The sequence below is a fragment of the Pteropus vampyrus genome, unplaced genomic scaffold, assembly GCF_000151845.1.
Source record: "Pteropus vampyrus isolate Shadow unplaced genomic scaffold, Pvam_2.0 Scaffold35, whole genome shotgun sequence".
NCBI classification, from domain to species: Eukaryota; Metazoa; Chordata; class Mammalia; order Chiroptera; family Pteropodidae; genus Pteropus; species Pteropus vampyrus.
Window position 1 is genome coordinate 2882335 of NW_011888816.1, and position 20839 is coordinate 2903173.

The 20839-nt window shown below is 43.3% G+C and overlaps 2 protein-coding genes across 3 annotated transcripts in view; one reads left to right on the forward strand and one right to left on the reverse strand.

Moving 5' to 3' along the window:
• The window catches only part of SS18L2 (SS18 like 2), a 3220-nt gene extending 3029 nt beyond the window's left edge, over window positions 1–191 (reverse strand). The window contains exon 1 of the mRNA XM_011357386.2: window positions 4–191. Within this exon, the coding sequence (XP_011355688.1) occupies window positions 4–72 (69 nt within the window). The 5' untranslated portion in view covers window positions 73–191. The remainder of the gene's footprint in view (window positions 1–3) is intronic.
• A 2696-nt stretch (window positions 192–2887) lies between these two features.
• Window positions 2888–20839, forward strand: part of SEC22C (SEC22 homolog C, vesicle trafficking protein) — a 32375-nt gene continuing 14423 nt past the window's right edge. Inside the window, exons 1-3 of one of the 2 annotated variants that reach the window (XM_023529068.1) lie at window positions 2888–3308; window positions 15557–15765; window positions 19355–19518. In XM_023529068.1, coding sequence (XP_023384836.1) covers window positions 15584–15765; window positions 19355–19518 — 346 coding nt within the window. In that variant the 5' untranslated portion in view covers window positions 2888–3308; window positions 15557–15583. Of the gene's footprint in view, window positions 3309–3435; window positions 3652–15556; window positions 15766–19354; window positions 19519–20839 lie in introns of those variants that run through there. The other variant, XM_011357385.2, reaches the window with a different exon arrangement.

Genomic DNA, 20839 nt, shown 5'->3' on the forward strand with positions numbered 1-20839 from the left:
CACCTGCTGGATTGTCTCCTGATTGACTTGCGCCTTGCCTCTCAGCCAGTCCGGGACGAAGGCCACCGACATCGCGGGAAGCCAGACTGGAACCGGGTCTCAGGGTCCGCGGACCTCCGCGCAGCTGGATCACGGGTCCTCCCGCCTAGAGGGCGGGGAACGGACCGAATGTCGCTTGTGATTGGGCGCGCAGGAGCGACGCTCAGCGTCCCTCTGGGACCCAGCCCCTGGGGCCCCTGAGCAATTGGCGGGTCCTTCGCGTTTGCGCAGTCTGGAGAGATAACGTGGGGCGGGGTCCGTCATCAGCCCCTTCATTTCTACGCGCAGTGCATGGTGCTTGCGGGAGCACCGTGCCGGGCTCACACGAGAATGGGGGTTGGAACCCAGATGTCTGGCCCCAAGTCCACTCCTTTTGACACTCTCGTGCCTCTAGGTTTACGTTTGGAGCGTGAACCCTGGGCATTGCTTCCTGCCAAGCCAGACCTTGCAGGGCCCAAGAAAATACTGGTGTGCGCTTCACCCTTTGCTGAGGGAGAAATTCGCATAAATGCCTATTTTTCCTTAGATTTACAACCCTAAAATGCGCTATTATTTTCTCCATTTTACAGATGAGAAAACAAGTTAAGTAACCTGCCCAGGTTCTCGTAGCTACTAAGGGCAGAGGCCGTCTGCCTTTAGAATCCTCACTCTTAACTACTATCCCATATACCACCTATGCACCTACTGCAGAAGTGGTTTGCTGAGAGATACAGGGAGAAAGCAGAGCTTACCCTCCTGGGCCACATAATTATACCGTTGGCAACCACCCAAACTCTAACATGGTTGTCTTCTTGCTTGTCCAGCCCACCCATGCTGGGCAGGGAATACCAAGCTTGTTCCTCTGGAAGTCTTAGAAGTCTTTACTTCTCAAAAGAGGTCTGAGTGCAATTCTGCCTCCTAGAATGTCATTTCTCTGAGTGGTGGCTCAGATCCAGAGCAGGCTCATCATCTGCTTTTGTTAATCTTTCCCGCCACAATCTTTTTTTTTTTTTTTTTAATTCAACCCTATGAGGAGGCAGCTTTCGTCTCATTTCACAAATGGATAAACCCAGCGGGAGAAGTGGGGCAACATGCCTGAGCTGGGCCAGGACTCAGGGCTTCCTGGTTCCCAAGCCTGTATTGCTATCTCCAAACCAGGCTCCCTCCCCAGGAAAAGTCCCCAGAGGTTCTGCAGAAAACAGAGTGGACAGAGGAGGAACCATCAAGAGCAGGGTGCGGGCCTTGATTAGTCCTACTCAGCCCCATTCCTGTTTAGACAAATGAGAAATGACAATGACATCAGATGGAGTTAAGGTGGGGCAGGTGCAGGAGACCAACCTGGTCCAGCATACAGAGAAAGCCCTCCAGGAGAACAGATGTCTCGATGTGAAGAGGAAGTGGAAGTTATGCAGGTGACAGATGTCCAGAGTCTTGGCTCTTTCCTAGGATCTACAGGAGCCACGGATGGTTTTAGGTAGAGAAGTAATGGCATCAGGGATGCATTTTAGAATTTTCCTGGTGGAAGGCGAAAGGCAGGTGAGGCAGCCAGATGAGAAGCAAAAAGAACAGTGAGAAGGCTGCTGCAGGTGTGCAGGCCAGAAATGGCGGGAGCAATTTAAAAGAGGATGCATTTGAAACATATTAGGAGTAGAGTCAGCAGGCCTTAGTGACTTAATGGTGGAGGGAGAGGAAGAAGGAGCAATTAGGGATAACTTTTGGGTTCTACCTTGGGCAACTCAGAGACTGGTGATGCCATTCATGGAGGTAGGGAAGAGTGGAGGAGAAGCTGGACTGGAAACAAGAGTGACAGATTCAGCTGTGGACATGTACAGTTTGAGGTGATGTTAAATGGAGATGTTGAAGTCTGGGGCTGGCTATTTGGATCCGTAACTCAGGGCCAAGGACTTGGCTGGCATTATAAACTTTAAGAAGCATCACTGTGGGAACTGACTGGAACCATGCAGTGGATAAGACTCCCCAAGGAGAGTGTGTTGGCTTCCCTCACGGCAGAGGAAAAGGAACTACGAAGGAGAATGAGAGAAAGAAATTAGAGATATACGAGGAAATCCAGGGCAGCGTGGGATAGGACAAATAGCAATGACAAATGCTGTTGAAAGGTCAAGCAAGATAGAAAGTAGATCTGTGATGACTTTAATGAGGGAACTTTTAGAAATATGGTGAGGCAGAAGTCAGAGTTGCAGAGGACTGAGCAATTAAGGGAAAGGTGAAGCAATAGAGTCTTCAAACATAGGCCACTTTTTCCAAGAAGTTTGTCCGTAAAAGGGAAAAAGAAAAGATGGTAGTTGGAGGGGCAGAAGTAGGTGGCAACGGAGTGGCATCACTTTAATGGTTGCTCTTTCCTCAGTGAAGGAAGCACGTGGGAGAGCAAGGGGGTAGAAAAGTGGGAGATTTGGGGAGCCTGCTGGGGATTTTGAAGTTGCTGTTGGGGAGAAATGGAGAGAGCCAACCTGGCAAACACAGGACTGCTGGGCAGTATTGCTGACCTGGTTGAGACTAGCAATGTACAAACATAGCACTGATCTGTGTGGCTGTGAGATTGTGTTCAGCAGCACTTGTAGCCCAGAAGCAGATTCGGAGAAGGCAGAGGTTGGATTTTTCCGGGGTTGGAGTGCTGCCACGCAGGTATGCGTTTTGGAAAGAATGTGATGGAAGTGGTGAACCCCGGACTTTCAGCTGATGGAGAAGGAAATGAAGCCTGGTGGGAGGTGATAAATAGAACAAAGTAGAAGGACAAGTGGACTTCAGGCTTCTTCAGGCTGAAGAACAGTGGGAGGAATTCAGAGAACATCTAAAAGGTGAGTCAGAGATCAGGTGTCTGCATTTTCAACTTCAGAGGTGGGGTTCTTCTGTGGTGCTGCAGTGGTCTACACTGTGACCCTGGAAGTGGAGGGGTAGAGGCCTGGAAAAGAAGCCTCTGGAGCCTAGAGCCAAAATGCTCAACACATTGTGGTGCCTGAGCCACACCAACTGCACCAGTCAGAGGGCGCAAAGCCCTATACTAAATCACGCACTCTGCAAGTTCTTAGACTTTGGTACCGCATCCAGGCTGGCAGGAGGCTGTGCTCTTTGGTTCGCCTATCTCGGGCTTCCCGCCCAGCCACGCGAACGGCGGAACCCACGCCCAGGGCGTGTCACGCCATTACGCTGAACCTCCTTGCCTCCGCTTGTCAGTCCTGTCCGCTACCCTGGCAGGAATCGAGCTTACACCGCGAAGCCTCCTCGCACCTCCAGACGTGGGAATTACAGGCCTGGACCTCAAACCCAAGCGTGTGAGAGTCGGGAGATGCGTAGGAAGTTGGGAGGCGCGCTCCCCATCCACGCCCCCTCTGCATTTGGGTTGCAGCCCTTTAAGAACCGGTTCATTAACCACTCTGTCGGGACGGGCGGTGGAGGCGCGCCAGGATTGGTCGGTTCGAGTGCGGGTATCGCTTAGCAGCAGCGAACGGGGGAGGAGGTTCAAGACTCGCGCATGCGCACGGGCGCCTACCTGCGCCCGGGCCGCCAGAGACCGGGCCGGGTTCGCCCGGTGGGCTAAGGCTGTGGAGGAGGCGGCGGGTGGCGCCGCGGCGCCTAGGCAGGCCGCTGACTTCTGGAGGCCGCCGTCCAGGCGAGGTGAGGGATGGCGGGCGGAGGCGGGCGTCGCGGCCGGTTACCGAGAGCAGGCAGGGTCGGGTGTGGCACAGGGCGGGCCTGGAGAGGCGACCCCAGGCCCGACCCTCCCTCTGGCCGAGCCTAGTCCCACCGGGCTTCGTGGGGCTTCTCGGAGTCATCTGTCCCCCTTTCTTCCGCTGGTTGCTCTCCAGACTCCGGATCCACCCATAGGTGCGCGCCAGCAGGAACCTTCAGCTGACAGATGCGCGTAGAGCGCTGCCTCCAGGGGGAGGAGACGGGGTGTGTCCAAAGGGGAGAGCGGGCGATTGTTTCGTTTATTATCCACGAAGCTCACATCAGAGTATTGTTTAATTTTAATAGCAAACTTCCCTTAGCATGCCGATATTAGATGAATTGGTTTGCCAAATACTGGATGCACTGGACTAGCTTTTCTTAACGTCAGGTGTAGGAGGTGGTGGTGTACATTTGTGTCCATTGTAGGTTTACGTCCAGATCTCCAGACTTCCAGAACCAGAAGGATAAGGCACTCCGGGAAAAATTAGGAGTGTAGGAATCAAAGCCACAAAAGAAGATTACCAGCGGTAAAAACTAATTGGTGAAATTTGTGACATCGGCAGAAAAATAAAATAAAGCTCAGATCGATGGATAGGGATAGGGTACATTGTCATTAAATTTTACAAAGGAATTAATCTCAGTAAAGATAATTTCAGTAAATAAAAATGTAAATAATTGAGAATGGTTTAGTATTGCTAAATAGAATTAAATTGACCTAATAGCGTTTTCTCTGGAAAATATATTTTAAACAATGTTGTTAGAGCTCTAAGTGTTTATAACACAGAGGACATTTTGGGGTCCCGAAGTTTTTGATTCTTAGAAAGAGCCTCAGAGATCAACTACATCCAAAAGGTGACTGATGGTCAAAGAGGAAAACTGATTTATTCAAAGTAATACAATGAGTAAGGAACAGTTGTAACAAGTGAAACCTTAGGCCTTGTTCCTTCATCTGTTAACAGATCTGTGATTAGTTTTGAGTATCAGTGCCCCAGAAGAAATTGTTTTAGAGAAATAGAGTAGCTGTAATTCCAAAGAGTGGATTTAGAAAAGCAAGAGTGTAGTGGAAAGATCATAGGCTTTCGAACATTTCAAGTAATGAAGTTTGGGTTTGGATCCTGGCTCTACCACTTGAGCCTTGGAGCTACAATTTTCCTACCTGTCTTGTGTAGATTATGTCTACCTCACAGTTATGAGCATTAAATAACATTATCAGTGTAAAAGTTCCTAGCCCAGTACCTGACATACAATAATTGTTACTATCAAGTTTAGTCCCTTACTCTTCCTAGTTCTTAACAAATAATAGAGTTGACCTCTACCCTCTTCCCAACCCCATCCCCAAGCAATGTGGAACTAAGGAGCCTGCCTGATCTATAATTTAAGTAGCCAGTTCTCAAGTCCTGTGACTTAAGGTGAATTCAGTAAGGGTGACATAACTCAGTTTTGTCTTTGTCTTCTGTATTGTGTATTTGAGGAGTGGGCAATATGCCTTATTGTGAAACACAAGTGAAAACTTGTGTTCGAATATTTGTATGCCAAATGAAACTTGTTTTGCTTGTTTAAATTACTTTTTTTGCAGGGCCTGGTCATTTAATGCTGTATTTCTTTCTGCTTTTCTTTCTTTCTGGAGGGAGGAGGAGGAATAAGTGTGATGGGGGTTTGGGAGAGGGTTAAGGGCAAAGGGCAGGGGAAAAAAACAGTGGGAACAAAGGTGGCCTCCAACTAAGCACAGAATCTTTGCTAATAGAATGGAGATAATCTGTGACATGAACAGTTTATAAATAGAGCTGAAAAGAGGATTTAGGAATTGAGAGAGGCAGATTAAAATATTTTTATTAAACCTAGTAGTACCTTGGGTACTTTATGTTTGATTACTACTTCAGTTTCTACTTTTAAGAAATTCTATCTATATAAACCTCTTTCTCTTTTTCTCTCCAAGTAGAGATTTACTGTGGGAAATGTTAAAAATATAGATCAGAATATGGCAAGGTCTGCAGATCCACATTTCTTGTTTCAGGGAGCAACGATAAGGCAGCCCCCTAGGTCATTCATTCATTTGCTTAGCAGATTTTTTTTGAGGACTTCCTAATATGTGGCAAGCCTAGTGCCTGGTTACAAGGTCTGCTGGCCTATAGAAGATGCCGATAAGACCTGGAAGATGGTCTAGTGTCCCAGGGTAAGCACTCTGAGGCTGCTTTTGTCCTTGTGTAATTGATAACATTTTTTCTGTAATTATGGTATGATTGTCCTGATTAATTCCACTGCTTTCCTGTTTTAAACTAAATACTAGTTATCTGTAGGCGGCTTTTATTTTAACAAATCCTGAGATGATAGTGCCTTCTCATCTGGAAATGTCATGTAGTTGTGGAGCTGCTCAGTGTAAAATGTGCCCTTCAGTATTCATGCACAGATCATCAGAACTACAGTTAATTAGCAGAAGAGATTATTCTAGTAGAGATATTTAAAAAATGACATTTGAACATAAAAAGTATGAGTAAGTAAGTGGTATAAAGACCCTGTTAATACTTTTCTTTCAACTTTTTTAAAAAAATAATTATAGTCACAGGAAGTTGCAAAGATAGTACAGAGAAGTCCCATATACCGTTTACCTAGGTTCTGCCTTTGATTACATCTTACATAACTGTAGTATAATATCAAATCCAGGAAGTTAACATTAATATAAAGTGTGTATAGTTCTGTGCCATTTTATCATGTGCAGATTTCTGTAACCACTGTCACAATCCAGATACAGAATCATTCTATCACCACAATGATTTTCCTCTCGCTGTCTCTTTATTGTCACACCCATTCCCCTCTTCCTCACCATCCCTAACCCTTGGCACCCATTAATCAGTTCTTCACTTCTATAATTTTGTTATTTTCAGAATGTTACATTAAAGGATTCATATATATGTGACCTTTTGAGATTGGCTTTTTTTCACTCACCCAAGGCTCTTGCCATTCATCCAAGTTGTTCTGTTTCAATAGTTTATTCCTTTTACTGCTGAGTAGTACATGCTATGAATGTGCTGTGTTTTGTTTAACCATTCACTATTTGTAGGGCATTTTGTTTGTTTCTAATATGCGACTGTTTCAAATAAAGCTATTATGAACAATCGTACACAGGTTTTTGTGTGGATATAAATTTTCACTCCTCTGGGATAAATGCCCAGGAGCGTGACTGATAGATCATTTGGTAATTGCATGTTTAGTTTTACGAGACACTGCCAAACTGTTTTCCAGAGTGACTGTACTCTTTTACAGTCTTACTAGTAACGTATGAGAGACATAGTTTGTACATGCTTGCCAGCATTGAATATTGTCACTTAAATTTTTTTTAGTTCTTCTCATAGAATATGTAGTATTATCTCATTGTGATCTTAAGTTACATTTCCCCTAATAGCTGGTGATGCTGAACATCTTTTCATGTGCCTGTTCACCATCTGTATACACATCTTTTTTGGCAAAATGTTTCATGTGCTTTGTGCATTTTATAACTGGATTGTTTGTGGTTTTTTTTTTTTAAACTGTTGAATTTCGAGAGATCTTTATAAATTCTAGATATCTAGAGTCCCTTATCAGATATGTGGTTTACAAATATTTCCTCCCAGTCTATAGCTTGTCTTTTCATCCTTTTCACATGGGCTTTTGCAAAGCAAAAATTTTCAATTTTGATGAAATCCAATTTGCTGATTTTTCTTTTATAGCTTGTGCTTTTGGTGTCATATCTAAGAACTCTTCCCTGGGTCCTGAAGATGGTCTCCTATGTTTTCTTCCACTTTTATAGTTTTACTTTTTATATTTTGAGTTAATTTTTACTAAGGGTGTGAGATTAGGTCAAGATTTTTTTTCCCCCTGTAGTTATCCATTACTCCATCATCATTTGTTGAAAAGACTATCCTTCCTCCCATAATTTTTTTCCCTTGCACCATTGTCAGAAATCATTTGGCTGTACTTGTGTAGGTTTATTTCTGGGTTCTCTGTTCTATTCCATTGATCTATATGTCTGTTCCTCTGCCAATACCACACATCTTGATTACTGTAGCTATATAATGACTATTGAAATAAGATAGCATGGGTCCTTCCACTTTACTCTTTTCAAATCATTTTAGCTATTTTAGTTTCTTTTCCTTTCTATATTAATTTTAGATTTTTTTTCCATATCTACAAACTGACTTATTGATATTTTTACAGAAATTGCATTAAACCTGTATGTTAATTTGGGAGAAAATTAACATCTTTACTATGTTGAGTCTTCCAATCCATGAACATGGTATATCTCTTCATCTATTTAGAGCTTTTTTGATTTCTTTCAGCAGTGTTTTGTAGTTTTCAGCATACAAGTCCTATACATGTTTAATTAGATTTACACCTAAGTATTTCATTTAAAAAGTTATAGGGGTGGTTCCATAGTGTAGTGGTTAGCACGTCTGCTTTACACGCCTGGGTTCGCACCCCAGGTGGAGCCACGGACCATACCCCGGGTGCGCCAGGCCCCCGGGGCACCAGGCCCCCCGAGTGCGCAGGAGGCACCAGGCCCTGGGTGCGTGCCGAAAGCACGTGGGAAGAGACACCCTGCTTTCAGCGATCCAGTTCTTAAGGGGAGACGGCAACATCCATAGGTTAGGAGTGGAAGTGGAGAGGGGAGGAATTAAAGAGGAGAAAGAAAAAGTTATAGCTTTATTGAGATCATTTTTTGCAGTGATTGTAAATAGCGTTTTATTTTTAATTTGGTTTCTACATGTTCATTACTAGTATATAAAAATGCAATTGATTTTTGTATGTTGGTCTTATATCTTGCAATCTCATTGAACTATTTGTTCTAGGAGATTTTGTTTGTTGGCTCTTTGGGATTTTCCGTGTAGACAATTACGTCATCTGAAAATAGGAATAATTTTGTTTCCTCCTTTCCTGTCTATATGCCTTTTATTGCTCTTTCTTGCATTATTACACTGGGTAGAACTTCCAGTACTGTGTTTAATAGTACTGGTGAGAGCAGACATCCTTCTTCCTGATTTTAGAGGGAAAATGTTTACTATTAAGTGTGATGTTAGCTGTAGGCTTTCTGTGGATCCTCTTCATCAAGTAGAGGAAGTTCTCTATTCTTGTTTTGTTGAGAATTTTATCATGCATGGGTGTCAAATTTTGTTAAATGCCCTTTCTGTATTAATTGATATCATTGTGTGACCTCTTATTAGCCTATTTATCTGATGGATTATATTGTTTGATTTTAGACTATTAAGCCAGCCTTGAATCCTGGATTAAATCCCACTTGGTTATGGTGTCTAATTCTTTTTATTATATTGCTGAATTCCAGCTGTTAACATTTTGTTAAGGATTTTTGCATATAAGTTCATGAGGAGTACTGGTCTATAGTTTTCTGTGTTTCTGCTGTTTTTAGTTTTGATATCGTATCGGGGTAACATTAGCTTTATAAAGTGAATTTGGAATTGTTTCCTCCTCTTCTGTTTTTTGGAAGAGGTTGTGCAGAATGGGGTTAATTCTTTTTTAAATGTTTGGTGCGATTCTCCAGTGAAACCATCTGAGCCTGGATAGTTTCTTTTCAGAAATTTTTAAGTTCCAGATGAAATTTTCTTAATAGGAGATTTAGCTAAGATTGTTTAGATTGCCTAATTTCTATGGGGGAATTGTGGTCATCTGTATTTTCGAGGAATCAAACCATTTCATTTATGTTGTCAGATTTATATGTGTAGATTTGTTTGTAGAATTCCCTTATTATTTTGATGTCTGTATTGTCTGTGGTGATACCCTGCTATTTGATGCTTGATATTGGTAATTTGTCCCTTTTCTCGTTTTTTTTTTTTTTTTGGTAGAAGTTTATCAATTTTATTGACCTTTTTTCAAAGGATCAACATTCTATTTCCTTGATTTTCTCTATTGCTTGTCAGTTAGATTGATTTCTACTCTATTATTTTCTTCCTCTTGCCTGCTTTGGGTTTTTTATTTCCTTTTTTTTTTTAATTTTTAATTTTTATTTTTTTGACATGTGAGCTTAAATTATTGAGAGTTTTTCCCCTCTTATAATGTTAGCATTTAGTGCTATAAATTTCCCTCTCAGCACAGCTTTAGCTGTGTCTCACAAATTTTCATTTGCTTTTCTTTTCATTCAGTTTAGTGTATTTTTAAAATTTCTTTTGAAACATCCTTTTTGACCCATGGGTTATTTAATTGTGTGTTGCCTAATATTTAAGTGTTTGGAGGTTTTCATTACCTTTCTATTATTAATTTCTAGTTAGATTACATTGTGGTCATAGAACACACCCTTTTATGAATTCTTTTAAATTTGTTGCGGTTTGTTTTATGGCCCAAGATATGCTCCATTTTGCTGTATGTTCTGTGGGTGCTTGAAAGGAATTCTGTTGTCGGACAGAGTGTTCTGTCAAACGTTTTTTTTTGTTTTTGTTTGTTTTTTTACATGTTAGGTTGATAGTATCGTTGAGATCTATATCTTTGCTGATTTTTTCTCTAGCTGTTCAGTCAGTTGGACGTGGAAAGTCATCAGCCGTAACTGCGGATTTGTCTATTTCTCCTTTCGCTTCCTCAGTTTCGCGTCACATATTTTGCGTCTCTGATTAATGCGTATACATTTAGCTTTATGTCTTCCGGGTAGATTTATTCTTTTATTATTACATAATGTTCTTCTCTCTCCATGGAAATTTTCTTTGCTCTGCAGTCTGCTTTATCTGATATTAATATAACTCCTTTTGATTAATGTTTGTATGGTGTATTTTTTCCCATTTATTTATTTTCAACCTACCTATATTTTTATATTTAAAGTGAATTTATTGTAGAAAGTATGTAATTGGATCATGTCTTTTATTTGCTCTGTCAGTTTCTGTTTTTAGTTGTATATTTAGACCATTTACATTTAATGTAGTCGTTGATATATTAGAGTTTAAGCCGGCTCTTTTATTTTTTGCTTTCTATTTGATCTTTTTTTATTGTTTTCTTTTTTATGCATTCCTTTGAGTAATTCAAACATTTTTTAGAATTCAGTTTTTATTTATGTATAGTTTTTTAGTGTTTCTCTTTGTATAGCTTTTTTAGTGCTTGCTTCAGTATATAGATGTATATGTATATATATTTGTATATATATGACTTACAGTCTGCTGGTGTCAGCATTTTACCATTTCAAGTGAAACGTAGAAACTTTACATCCCTTTATATCTTTGTACTCTCCCCTACTTATAATTGTCTTAAATATTTCCTTTACGTACATTGATCATCAAACATAATTTAGAAAACTCATGAGAAGGATAGTCCATTGTATTTTTCCATGTTTTTACTCTCTCTGTTGTTTCTTCTTCCTTCTTGATGTTTCAGGAGTCCTTCTTTTATTGTTTTCTTTCTGTTTAGAGAACTTCCTTTAGCCATTGTCTTAGAGTAGATGTGCTGGCAACAGATTCTTTTAGTGTTCCTTCATCCGACTATGTTTTATTTCCCTTCATTCTTGAAAGATTTTTTTTTTCTGAAAATAGAGATTTCTGGATTGGCAGTTCTTTTTTTTTTTTTTTTAGCACTCAAAAAATGTGCTTTCTTTTGGTTTCCATAATTTCTATGAGTTTGCTGTCATTTGAATTGTTTTCCCCCCAAAGGTAAGGTGTTATTTCTTGCTTCTTTCGAGATTTTTATAGTCTTTAGTTTTCTTAAGTTTGACTAATATGTGTTTTGGCATGGATTTCTTTGGGTTTATCCTTTCTGGAGTTTACCTGCTTTTTGAATCTGTTGGCTTATGTCTTTTACCAGATTTGGGAAGTTTCTAGACATTGTTTCTTTGAATCCTGAATGCAATCCTGCCCTCTTTCTCCTCTCCTTCCAGACTCCAGTGATATGAATGTAGATCTTTTGTTATACTCCCACAGTCCCTGAGGCTCTGTACAATATTTTTCAATCTAGTTTCTCTCAGATCGTTCAAATTAGGAATTTCTATGTTCTGTCTTCATGTTTACTGATTCATTTTTTTGTTCCCTCCATATTAATGTTGAGCTCATTCATCGATTTTTTTTTTACTTCAGTTATTGTGTTGTTTTAATTCTAAAACTTTCATTTAGTTCTATATATCTTCTATTTTTTAATTTATTTGTTTCAAGTATGTTTGTAATTGCTCATTGAAGCCTTTTTATGATGGCTGCTTTAAAGTCTGTCAGATAATTCTATCTTCTGTGTCATGTTGGAGTTGGTATCAGCCAATTGTCCCTTCTTATTCGAGATTTTCCTTGTTTCTTAAGTATGACCAGTGATTTTCTTTTCTTTTTTTTTTTTTTTTATTGAAATCTGGACATTTTGGGTATTATGTTATGAGGCTCTGGATCTTATTTAAATCTTCTGTTTTAGTTGGCTTTTGTCGACTCTGTGCTAGCAGGGGAGGTGGGAGCACTCTCTCATTACTGCCAGGTGGGAGTAAAAGTCCAGGTTCTCCACCTGGCCTCTGTGGCTCCCTGAAGGGAGGGGGCTCCTCAGTATTACTGGGCAGAGAGGGGAATTCTGTCTCCTCAGTGACAGTGGGCGAGTTGGGCTCATTGCTGGCTGTGGCTCCCTACTTGGTCTTCTCTTAAACTGCCCTGGCAGGGTGGGGAGTTGAGAGGGTACCTCATTACCACCCCATGAGAGTAGAAGTCTGAGGTTCTTCACTTGGGCTTTGCTGGTGGGTATGTGGTGGCTGCAGTTCTTTCTGTGGTGTTTGGCCGGAGCAGAACATTTTTGCCTAAAAGTTTTGTCCTTTGCTAGGCTGCATCTTTGATAGGGAGAGCAGGCTTTTGTTGTTGTTGGGCTTTTTTTTTTTTTTTGTCTACACCCATTGGCATTTCCGGGTTGCCATCTTCTCCAGCACCTAGACTGGAATATATGAAGCAAAAAGAAAACTGAGCAGACTCACAGCTGCGTCATTCCTTGGGGACGTACCGAGGTCCCCAGCCAGTCTGCCTTCTCTCCAGCCCTCAGAATCTTCTTATGTTTATTTTATCTATAAGGTCTGTGGATTTTGGTTGTATTTAGTGGGAGTAGAAAAAAGTACTTCAGCTTCACCTTTCAAGAAGCAGAAGTCCCCAGTTCATTCATTTTTGAGCAGTGGTCCGATCTCTCACCCAAGTACAGACTGTCTCGTGATAGAGCTCGAATAACCTGAATCCACAAACGTCAAAGCCCTTACCGGGCAGAGTGGAGAATGCAAAGACGAGCCTCTTCCTATTCGTATTAATTGTTTTTCATCCTACGGAATACAAAGTGCATTCGCACAAAGGAAAAGCGTCCGGGGTGTTGTCTCTGTCTTAGACTCTTCCACAGCAAGATGCAAAGCCGCGCCACCCCTCAGGCCTCTGCCTTTCTGTGCACTGACACACTCACATATACCCTCAAACACAAATAGCAGTTAACGTCGCAGTGTCAGCTTCATTGAAGCATCGTGAATATTTTAAAATACTTAAAAATGGATGTAGGTTTCACTAGCGTGCAATACCAGTAACTTGATAGAGCTGAAAAACAGTTTTTATTTCTCTTAAATGCTGTCGTTTGAGGAAAAGCAGGTTCGATCACCAGGAGAATAACATGGATGAAGTAGAGCCGGGATGGGCTCTTAAGGCCTCTAGAATCTGGTTCTAAAACTGGTCCTTTGGATTACTATCCCTTAGAAAGGTCGCTGTTTTCCTCTTTATTGGTTTAACGTGATACCTGGCACAGAGTAGTTGCTCCATAAAGACAGCACTACAGAGTAGATATTTTGGGGTTGGCAGTTGGAATAAATGCATACAGCTTTCCCTTAGAAGAACATACAATGTGCTCAGCCTCCAAAAAAGTGTCTTTCTTATTTTGTCTTGAGGGTGTTTCTGTCCTGTCTCTGACTTTCTTGGTATCTCATTGAGTCATTGTCTTTTGTGTGTGTATGGGGGGGGGGAGGGGCAAGTACTGTTCTTAGAAACAACTTTATTACAAGTTCTTAAACACTTCCCTACATCCATCGCAGAATGGCCTGACTGATATAACACTGTTCTCAAAGTAGCAAGCAAGTAAGTTGAAGTTCTGGTTTAGACCCTAAGCCCTGGTCTCAAGTTGACCTCATAGTCTTTCCCTATTTCTATTAGGGCTTTGTGCCCTATAACTCTTAAATTTTTTTTTTTCTAAATTAAATATTTCAAACATTCACAAAAGTATAGAAGATAATGTTATTAACCGCCATCTATCCATCCCCTGATGCCCTTTCTGGTGCTAGAGGTCTCAGCATTGGCCAAGCGGCTGAGATACAGCCCACAGGGTCTTCTGGCAGTTGGCCTGGCCCTGTCAGTTGTGCTGGGAACAATGGTGTGGCTGTATCTTTCGTGGGGCTTTTCACATTTTAACTCCTCAATGGAAAGTGTGGGGAGAGGGGACAAATGGACTGCGTAGGGTCTATAGGCTGGTAGACTAATTTTTCTTTTTACCTTCTCTGTGTTTTTATACCACTGCAGTTTCTGCATGTGTAAAATGGGAATAATCATTCATTCATTAATCCATTCCAGATATCTTTATTCTTAGAACTTACACTTAGGTAGCAGAAATAATAAATCAGTAAAATAGAGAACAAAAAAGTAGGTTCTCTGGGAATTTAGAGGTGGGAGAAGTACTTCCAGCTGGACAGGTCTGGGAAGGTCTCATGGAAAGCGAGGATTGGAGTCAGGTCTTGATGTGGATTTGGGTATGGGGAGATCTGAGGAGCGCAGATATAGGCGAAGAATACAGGGGCACAGAGATGACGAGAGCCGCACACATCCTGGGGGCTCCCCTTTCTTACTGCTCACAGGAACTGAGATGCCAAATAAGGTTACATCCCTAGAGCTTTTTGGGAGAAAAGTCCACAGGTGTACAAGCCTATTCACATCCTATCAAGTAGAGGAACAGGTAAATAGGATCTGTGAAACAGGATTCACGGGAACCCGGAAAGACCCATTAGCATTGTAATGGCCGTCTCACTAACCCCTGGCGGCAGGGCCGGTGTGCACGTTATGCCCTGTACAAGCACCTGTAGAATTAACAGATAGGGGCTAAAACCCAGCCAGGCTCTGCCAGCAGAGCTGGTCCAGGCTGTTTCTACCCTGAGAAGCACCTTGTTCTCATTTGCCAAAGGCATCATAAGGGCTCAGAATTTGTTTCTTTTTGTTTCTTAATGGTGCTCACATATCAAGGCCAAATATTTAGTGTCTTACTGTAATATTTGCCAAATGACTTCCTTTAGCCATCTGTAGGAGCTCAGTCATCGTTTTGAAGACTGGCTCTGTATCAAAAATTTGCAGATTCAGGAGGACACTATAGTCTCTCAGTTCCATTTTTGCCTTCTGCTCTCCTCGCTACCTTCTTTAGGTTAGATGCTTAGAATCTCTCCACTGCAGGTGAGGATATGGCAGCTAAACTGCTGAGCACCTACACTACCCTGGATGACCTGAAATGCACAGGTCCCTGGACCTCATCCCTGCCGCTGCAGTGGCAGGCACCTCCAGTCCCTTTGGAGCCATCTTGCTACCTGTGTCCTGCTACCCACTGTCATTGCGGTTGCTCCTTAGCCCGTCTGGTCCTGCTTCCTTGCATCTCTATTCCTTCCTCCCTCATCCTAGTTGGTTTAATTCTGGAAAAGGAGAGATTCATTAGAGAAGGAAAAAGAAGGATCACAAGTAAAGACACAGGGAGGATAATGAAGGGAGGAAGATTGGGAGTGTTGTAGCTATAGAGAGCAGGGAAATAATAAAAGCCACATTCGCAGTCATAGTGGGGGTGAGGATGAAATCACCCAAAGCGCACATTTCGCGGGCAGGGCATCTCCGGCACTGACATCTGGCTCTCAGTAACAAGGTGACCTTGCTTCCCTCAGGTGTCCTCATGACTTCTCTTGCGGACCATGTCCATGATCCTCTTTGCCTGTGTGGTAAGGGTGAGGGACGGACTGCCCTTCTCGGCCTCCACTGACTTTTACCACACCCAAGATTTTCTGGAATGCAGGAGACGGCTCAAGACTTTAGCCTCGCGACTGGCCCAGTATCCAGGTCGCGGTTCTGCACAAGGATGTGACTTCAGTATACAGTAAGCAAGCATGTTCACTTTTCCAGAACATCAGCAAAATTCGGGTTACTTACTTTGAACCGTATGTCGAGGTAACATTATGCTGATCACACTGTGTGTTAAAAGTGGACCAGCGGTCTGAGGTTGTGTGTATTTACAGCAGAATCAGGGAGCCTCAGGTGTTGCTGCTGGAACCCCTGCCTTTGTAAGTGGTGGCCATGAGCATCCGGAGACCCAGGTCCAACCAGCTTTCATGCTTGTAGTTTGGTAGTTTTTTCCACATTAGATGCAGGGATAGAGAAAAGGCGAAGAGGGAAGAGATACCAGCCAGATTAAAATGGCAGGGAAGGTAATGGACAAGAGTGAGCAGCCAAGAAAATAAAAATGACTTGACTTATAGTTGTTGCCTTCAGGTTTTGCTTTTTAAATTTTTTTCACTTAAAAATTTTTTTTAATTAAAAACTTTATTATGTGACAAGAGCAGGAGAGTGAAAAATGAGCACAAGTAGGTCCTTCTTCTTAAGGAACTTAAAGTCTAATGAGGGAATAAGAAATATATACTAATACAGTGGGAAAAATAATCCAATGAAAATAGGAGTCAAGTGGTTATAATAATCATAGTAATAACAGCTAATACCGTAGAGTGTTTTCTTTGTGCCAGGCACTATTCTAAGTACTTTCTAAGGTTTACGAGGTCGTCAGTAGTATTATGCTTGTTGTATAGAGCAGGAAACGGAGGTTAAATGACTTAAAGTCTAAGTTTATGCTGTTAATAAGTCGTAGAGCCAGGATTTGAATGCAGGCAGTCAGGCACCAGGGTCTGTTTCTCACGTGTTTCACCATTTCTTATGCTAGGGCTTAAAGCAAAAAGCCCTTCTATGGAGGGATCAGGGGCAAGGCAGGTTTTGAAATATCAAAATGGCTTGCTGTAGATGTTACGTCATTGTTCTCCAGCATGTAGGCCTTCATGTACCAAGTCCCTTTTGCTCCTTTTGAATAGACAGTTTTTAGTTGACCTGATAAGATGGGGTTGTTTTAGGGGAATTCAGTCTCGGAATGAGAAAAACAGAAGGAAGAGTCCAGACCTGAGTCCAGGCTCGGAGGTGGTATCAGGAGAATAAGGATGTGCCCTGAAGGGGGTGCTACAGGCAGGCACGCGCAGCCGTCACCCTGTGATGCGGGCTGTGGGTGCTCAGAGCAAAACCTGAGCTGCCTCTGCCCGTGTCTGCGGCTCCTCTCTCCGGGTGCCTGGAACCACCTTCCTCACTGTGCTGTGATTGATTGTCTAACATTCCAGGGGAGCTCTGTGCTGGACCTCAAATTAGGAAACCTCTCTGTGAAGAAAAAAATGCTATGACTTTAAATGAAATTCTAGGTACTTCAGTTTTTTGACAAGTGGAATATAAAATGTTCTATTTATTTGTATTTTGAATAAAATACTCACCATTATTTTCACAGAGGAAAGCGGAGCCCTTTCTCCTTACAGATGGGCAGTGCCATAGCTTATTTTATAGTTAAGGAGTTGAATTATTTTCCTAAGGTTGCCATATGAAATTGCCAGAAACCGCCCTAGAACGACATCGCTTCCTTCTCTCACAGTTCTGGAGGCCACACGTCTGAGATCAGGTGTCAGCAGGGACTTGCTCTCCCAGGCTCTCGGGAAGAACCCTTTCCATGCCTCTCTCCTGCCCTCTGGCGGTTGCCAGCAGCCCTGCCATTCCATGTCTTAAAGTGGCAGTGCTCCACTCTCTGCCTCCCTGGTCATGTGGGCTGCTTCCTCCTGTCTCTGAGACCAGATTTCACACCAGTCATTGGACGAAGGCCCTCCCTAACCCCTGATGCCCTCATTTCGTCTTGATGACATCTGCAAAGACGCTTTCCAAATAAGCTCATATCCACTGGTACTGGCTGTTGGGACTTCAACATGTCATTTTGGGGACACACTACAGCCCACAGATAAGGGTGCTTTTTCAAATAGAAACACCTCCATCCCAAAGAGACTTAGGTCCTTCTGTAAAATTTTTTGTATAAGGAGGAGGTCATCCTTTTTTAAAAAACATTTATATATAGAAAACATTTTTGTATAGAGACTTCCAATTACAAAAAGATGGTAGATCAGCATAATCTAAAACCCTCTTGCCAGAAACACCCAGAAATGTGAGTAAATATATATAAAATCCTTTTAAATGTGCCACTGAGCTTGAAAGAAAGAAATCCCAAGGTGCCAGAAATGAAGGGGGAACAGAGTATCGCGGTGGTAAGTGCGTGAGCTAGCGCTGAGTCTCCTGGGTCACCAGTCATAGCAAACTCAGGGCTTGGGTTTCAGCACCCGTGAAAGGAGAGGCCTTTGGGCTTAGGTAGAATGAGGTGTCGGAGTAAGACCCACGCAGAACGGAGGGGCTCTTCAGGCTCCAGCCCTAGTGGAAGGATAGGTGAGAAAGAGTCTGCCCCCCGGCACAAGGCTAAGTCACCTCTGCTTGGCTTCGGATGGGAAGGAAAAGTCTCACCTAAGAAACTGAAAACCTGCCCCTGTGCCTCATGTAGGATCGGAGTTTGAGATTTTACTTCTACTCCCCTTGGCCTAGGAATTCCCAAGCCGAAGTCCACACATCAGTATTGGTTCCAGGTTGATGGCACTCCTGGAGCAGCCGGCCAAACCCCTCTGGGAGAAGTGTGTCACATAATATTGCAGGAAGCGTGTGTAGTGCCAGCTGGGTGCTGGGTTAATCGGGGGATCACTCCGTAAATTATATAAATGTCTAACCATTATGCTCTATACCTGAAACTATTATAAAGTAATATTGAATGTCAACTCTAATCAACAAATAAAAGTTAAAAAAAAAGCGTGCCACAACTCAGCGCTCGAGAGATTCTTAGGAAGAAGATGGACTCCACAGTGGTGAGGTCTCAGCAAAAATGACAGAGCACTTAGAGGGGATACTCCTCGATGAGGGGGGTCAGTGGGCACAGCAGACAGGAGAACTAGAGTCTCCAGAACCTGAAATGACAGCGTGAGAGTCTGAAAAGGAGTAGAAAAGGGAGAAAAACTGTGCATTTATTTTATAAGATCAGAGTAATCTTAGTGCCACAACCGAAAGAAGATGGTGCAGGAAAGGAACGTTAATAGGCCAGTCTTACTTTGTATAGACACAAAAGTCCAAAATAACACATTAGCAAACTCAATCTAGCAGTTGTATGCATATGAATACGTAGAAACTCACAACCGTGAAGGTTCTATTTCAGGACACCAGGATGACTTAATGTTAGAAAATCTGTTGATGGAGATGAAAGAGGAAAAACTATTTTCCTCAGTAGATGCAGAGAAGCCTGGGGCTACTTCTTACTAATGGAACATGCCTCCTCGTGCATGAATGAATAGGAGCGATCACACGCGGGCATTGGCAAATACTGCTCGATAGTGCTGAGGAAGTATGATAAAGGCACAGTCCCCAGGTAGGTCTGGCTGAGGAGACAACGTGCATGCAACCTCCAGCTGCGAGGCTGTTGGAGGCCGAGCAAGTCCAGAGTTGAGGCAAGGTCGCGTCGGACTGCGGGATGGGAATACACGGGTCCGTTCCCTGGTAATGTAGATGTCGTCCTTCCGTTTCAGTTTTTCTTCTTCGGGGGATGTGGCCTGCATGGCTATCTGCTCCCGCCAGTGTCCAGCAGCCATGGCCTTCTGCTTCCTGGAGACCTTGTGGTGGGAATTCACAGCTTCCTATGACACCACCTGCATTGGCCTCGCCTCCAGGCCGTATGCCTTCCTTGAATTTGGTTCGTAAACTCTTACGTATTTACTGTTCTCTCTTCCGGCATTGTATGTGTAGAATTATAGTTTAGATATGGCTTTGACCATCAAGGAAAATCACTGGAGGTGCAGTAACATACCACTGGAGAACAACCTTGTGTCATGAGATTTCATAGTGACAGAAGTGGCCCGGAAAGCTTCCACGTTTAGCACTCTGGCTTGTCACCTCTCAGAGCCTGGGGACAGGGTGGAGGAATGGTGAAACCTGTATAGGTTATTCACCGCAGCCCTCTGGGGCAGGGGTCAGCGAACTGCGGCCCACGTCCAGTGCCAGTTTTTGTAAATAAAGTAGAACACAGCCACGTTCACTCTTTTACGTGTTGCCTGTGGTTGCTTTACCTTGTCACCAGCGGAGTTGAGCAGTTGTGACAAAGACCATGTGGAGCCCACAAGCCTAAAATATTTACTACCTGGCTCTTTAAGGAGATTTTGCCGACCCCTGCTCTGGGGCTGGGCTGCTCAGTGGGGGATGCGCGGACTTGTTCCTCCATCGTGGAGTAAGTGCAGAAAGTGAGAACATGTTCGACATCCCTGCGGTATTTTTCATTGCATTTTATTAAAACATCAGTCCGCAAGAGTCTAGAAATAAGAAACAAACTAGTCCTTCACCAGAAGTTTGAGAAGCGCTGCTCTGGAAGAGGATGCTGCTTTCCCAGGTGCCGCCAGAGAGGCCTGGTAGAGGCTCGGGCTTCGGGACACGGCCTGATAATTCGGGTGGACACACCTTTTCTCAGGTGTGGTCCGAGTCATTTCGAGCTCTTGGGAGAACGGGTGTACAGGTGGAGCTGGAGGACATTCCGTGGTCTCTGTGTAAACAGCCACTGTCTTTGTGGTGCTTTGGAATGGGGGGCTGGTGCAGGGCCAGCACCTGGAAGTGTGGCCTGCCGCTTGTGCTTCCTGGCAACTGCTGCCATAACCCTCACTTTCCCTCGTGTGGCCTGTTGGCCAGCACATCAGGGATGGGCCAGCACCTGCTTCTGGTGTCGTCCGAAGGTGCTGGGAAGCTCCCTGGTACACAGGCCCCAGCCTGGTAGACCTGTGACACAGACTGGGAGCTCTGACTCTGAGTCTCCCCGCAAGGCCCTAGTCAGACTGTGGCTCTCAGCCCCACATCTTCCTACGGAGAGGACCAGATAGGTCGCAGCCGCAGCGTCCCTTGGCTATCATTGATTTGTAACTGGTGGACCTGGGTTCTCTCCCCTCATCTCTGCATGTGCCTTCCTATTAAAGTGGCGCGCTTGATCTGACGGGAGACCCTTCCCCAGCAACAGGTTTGCTCATTATTTA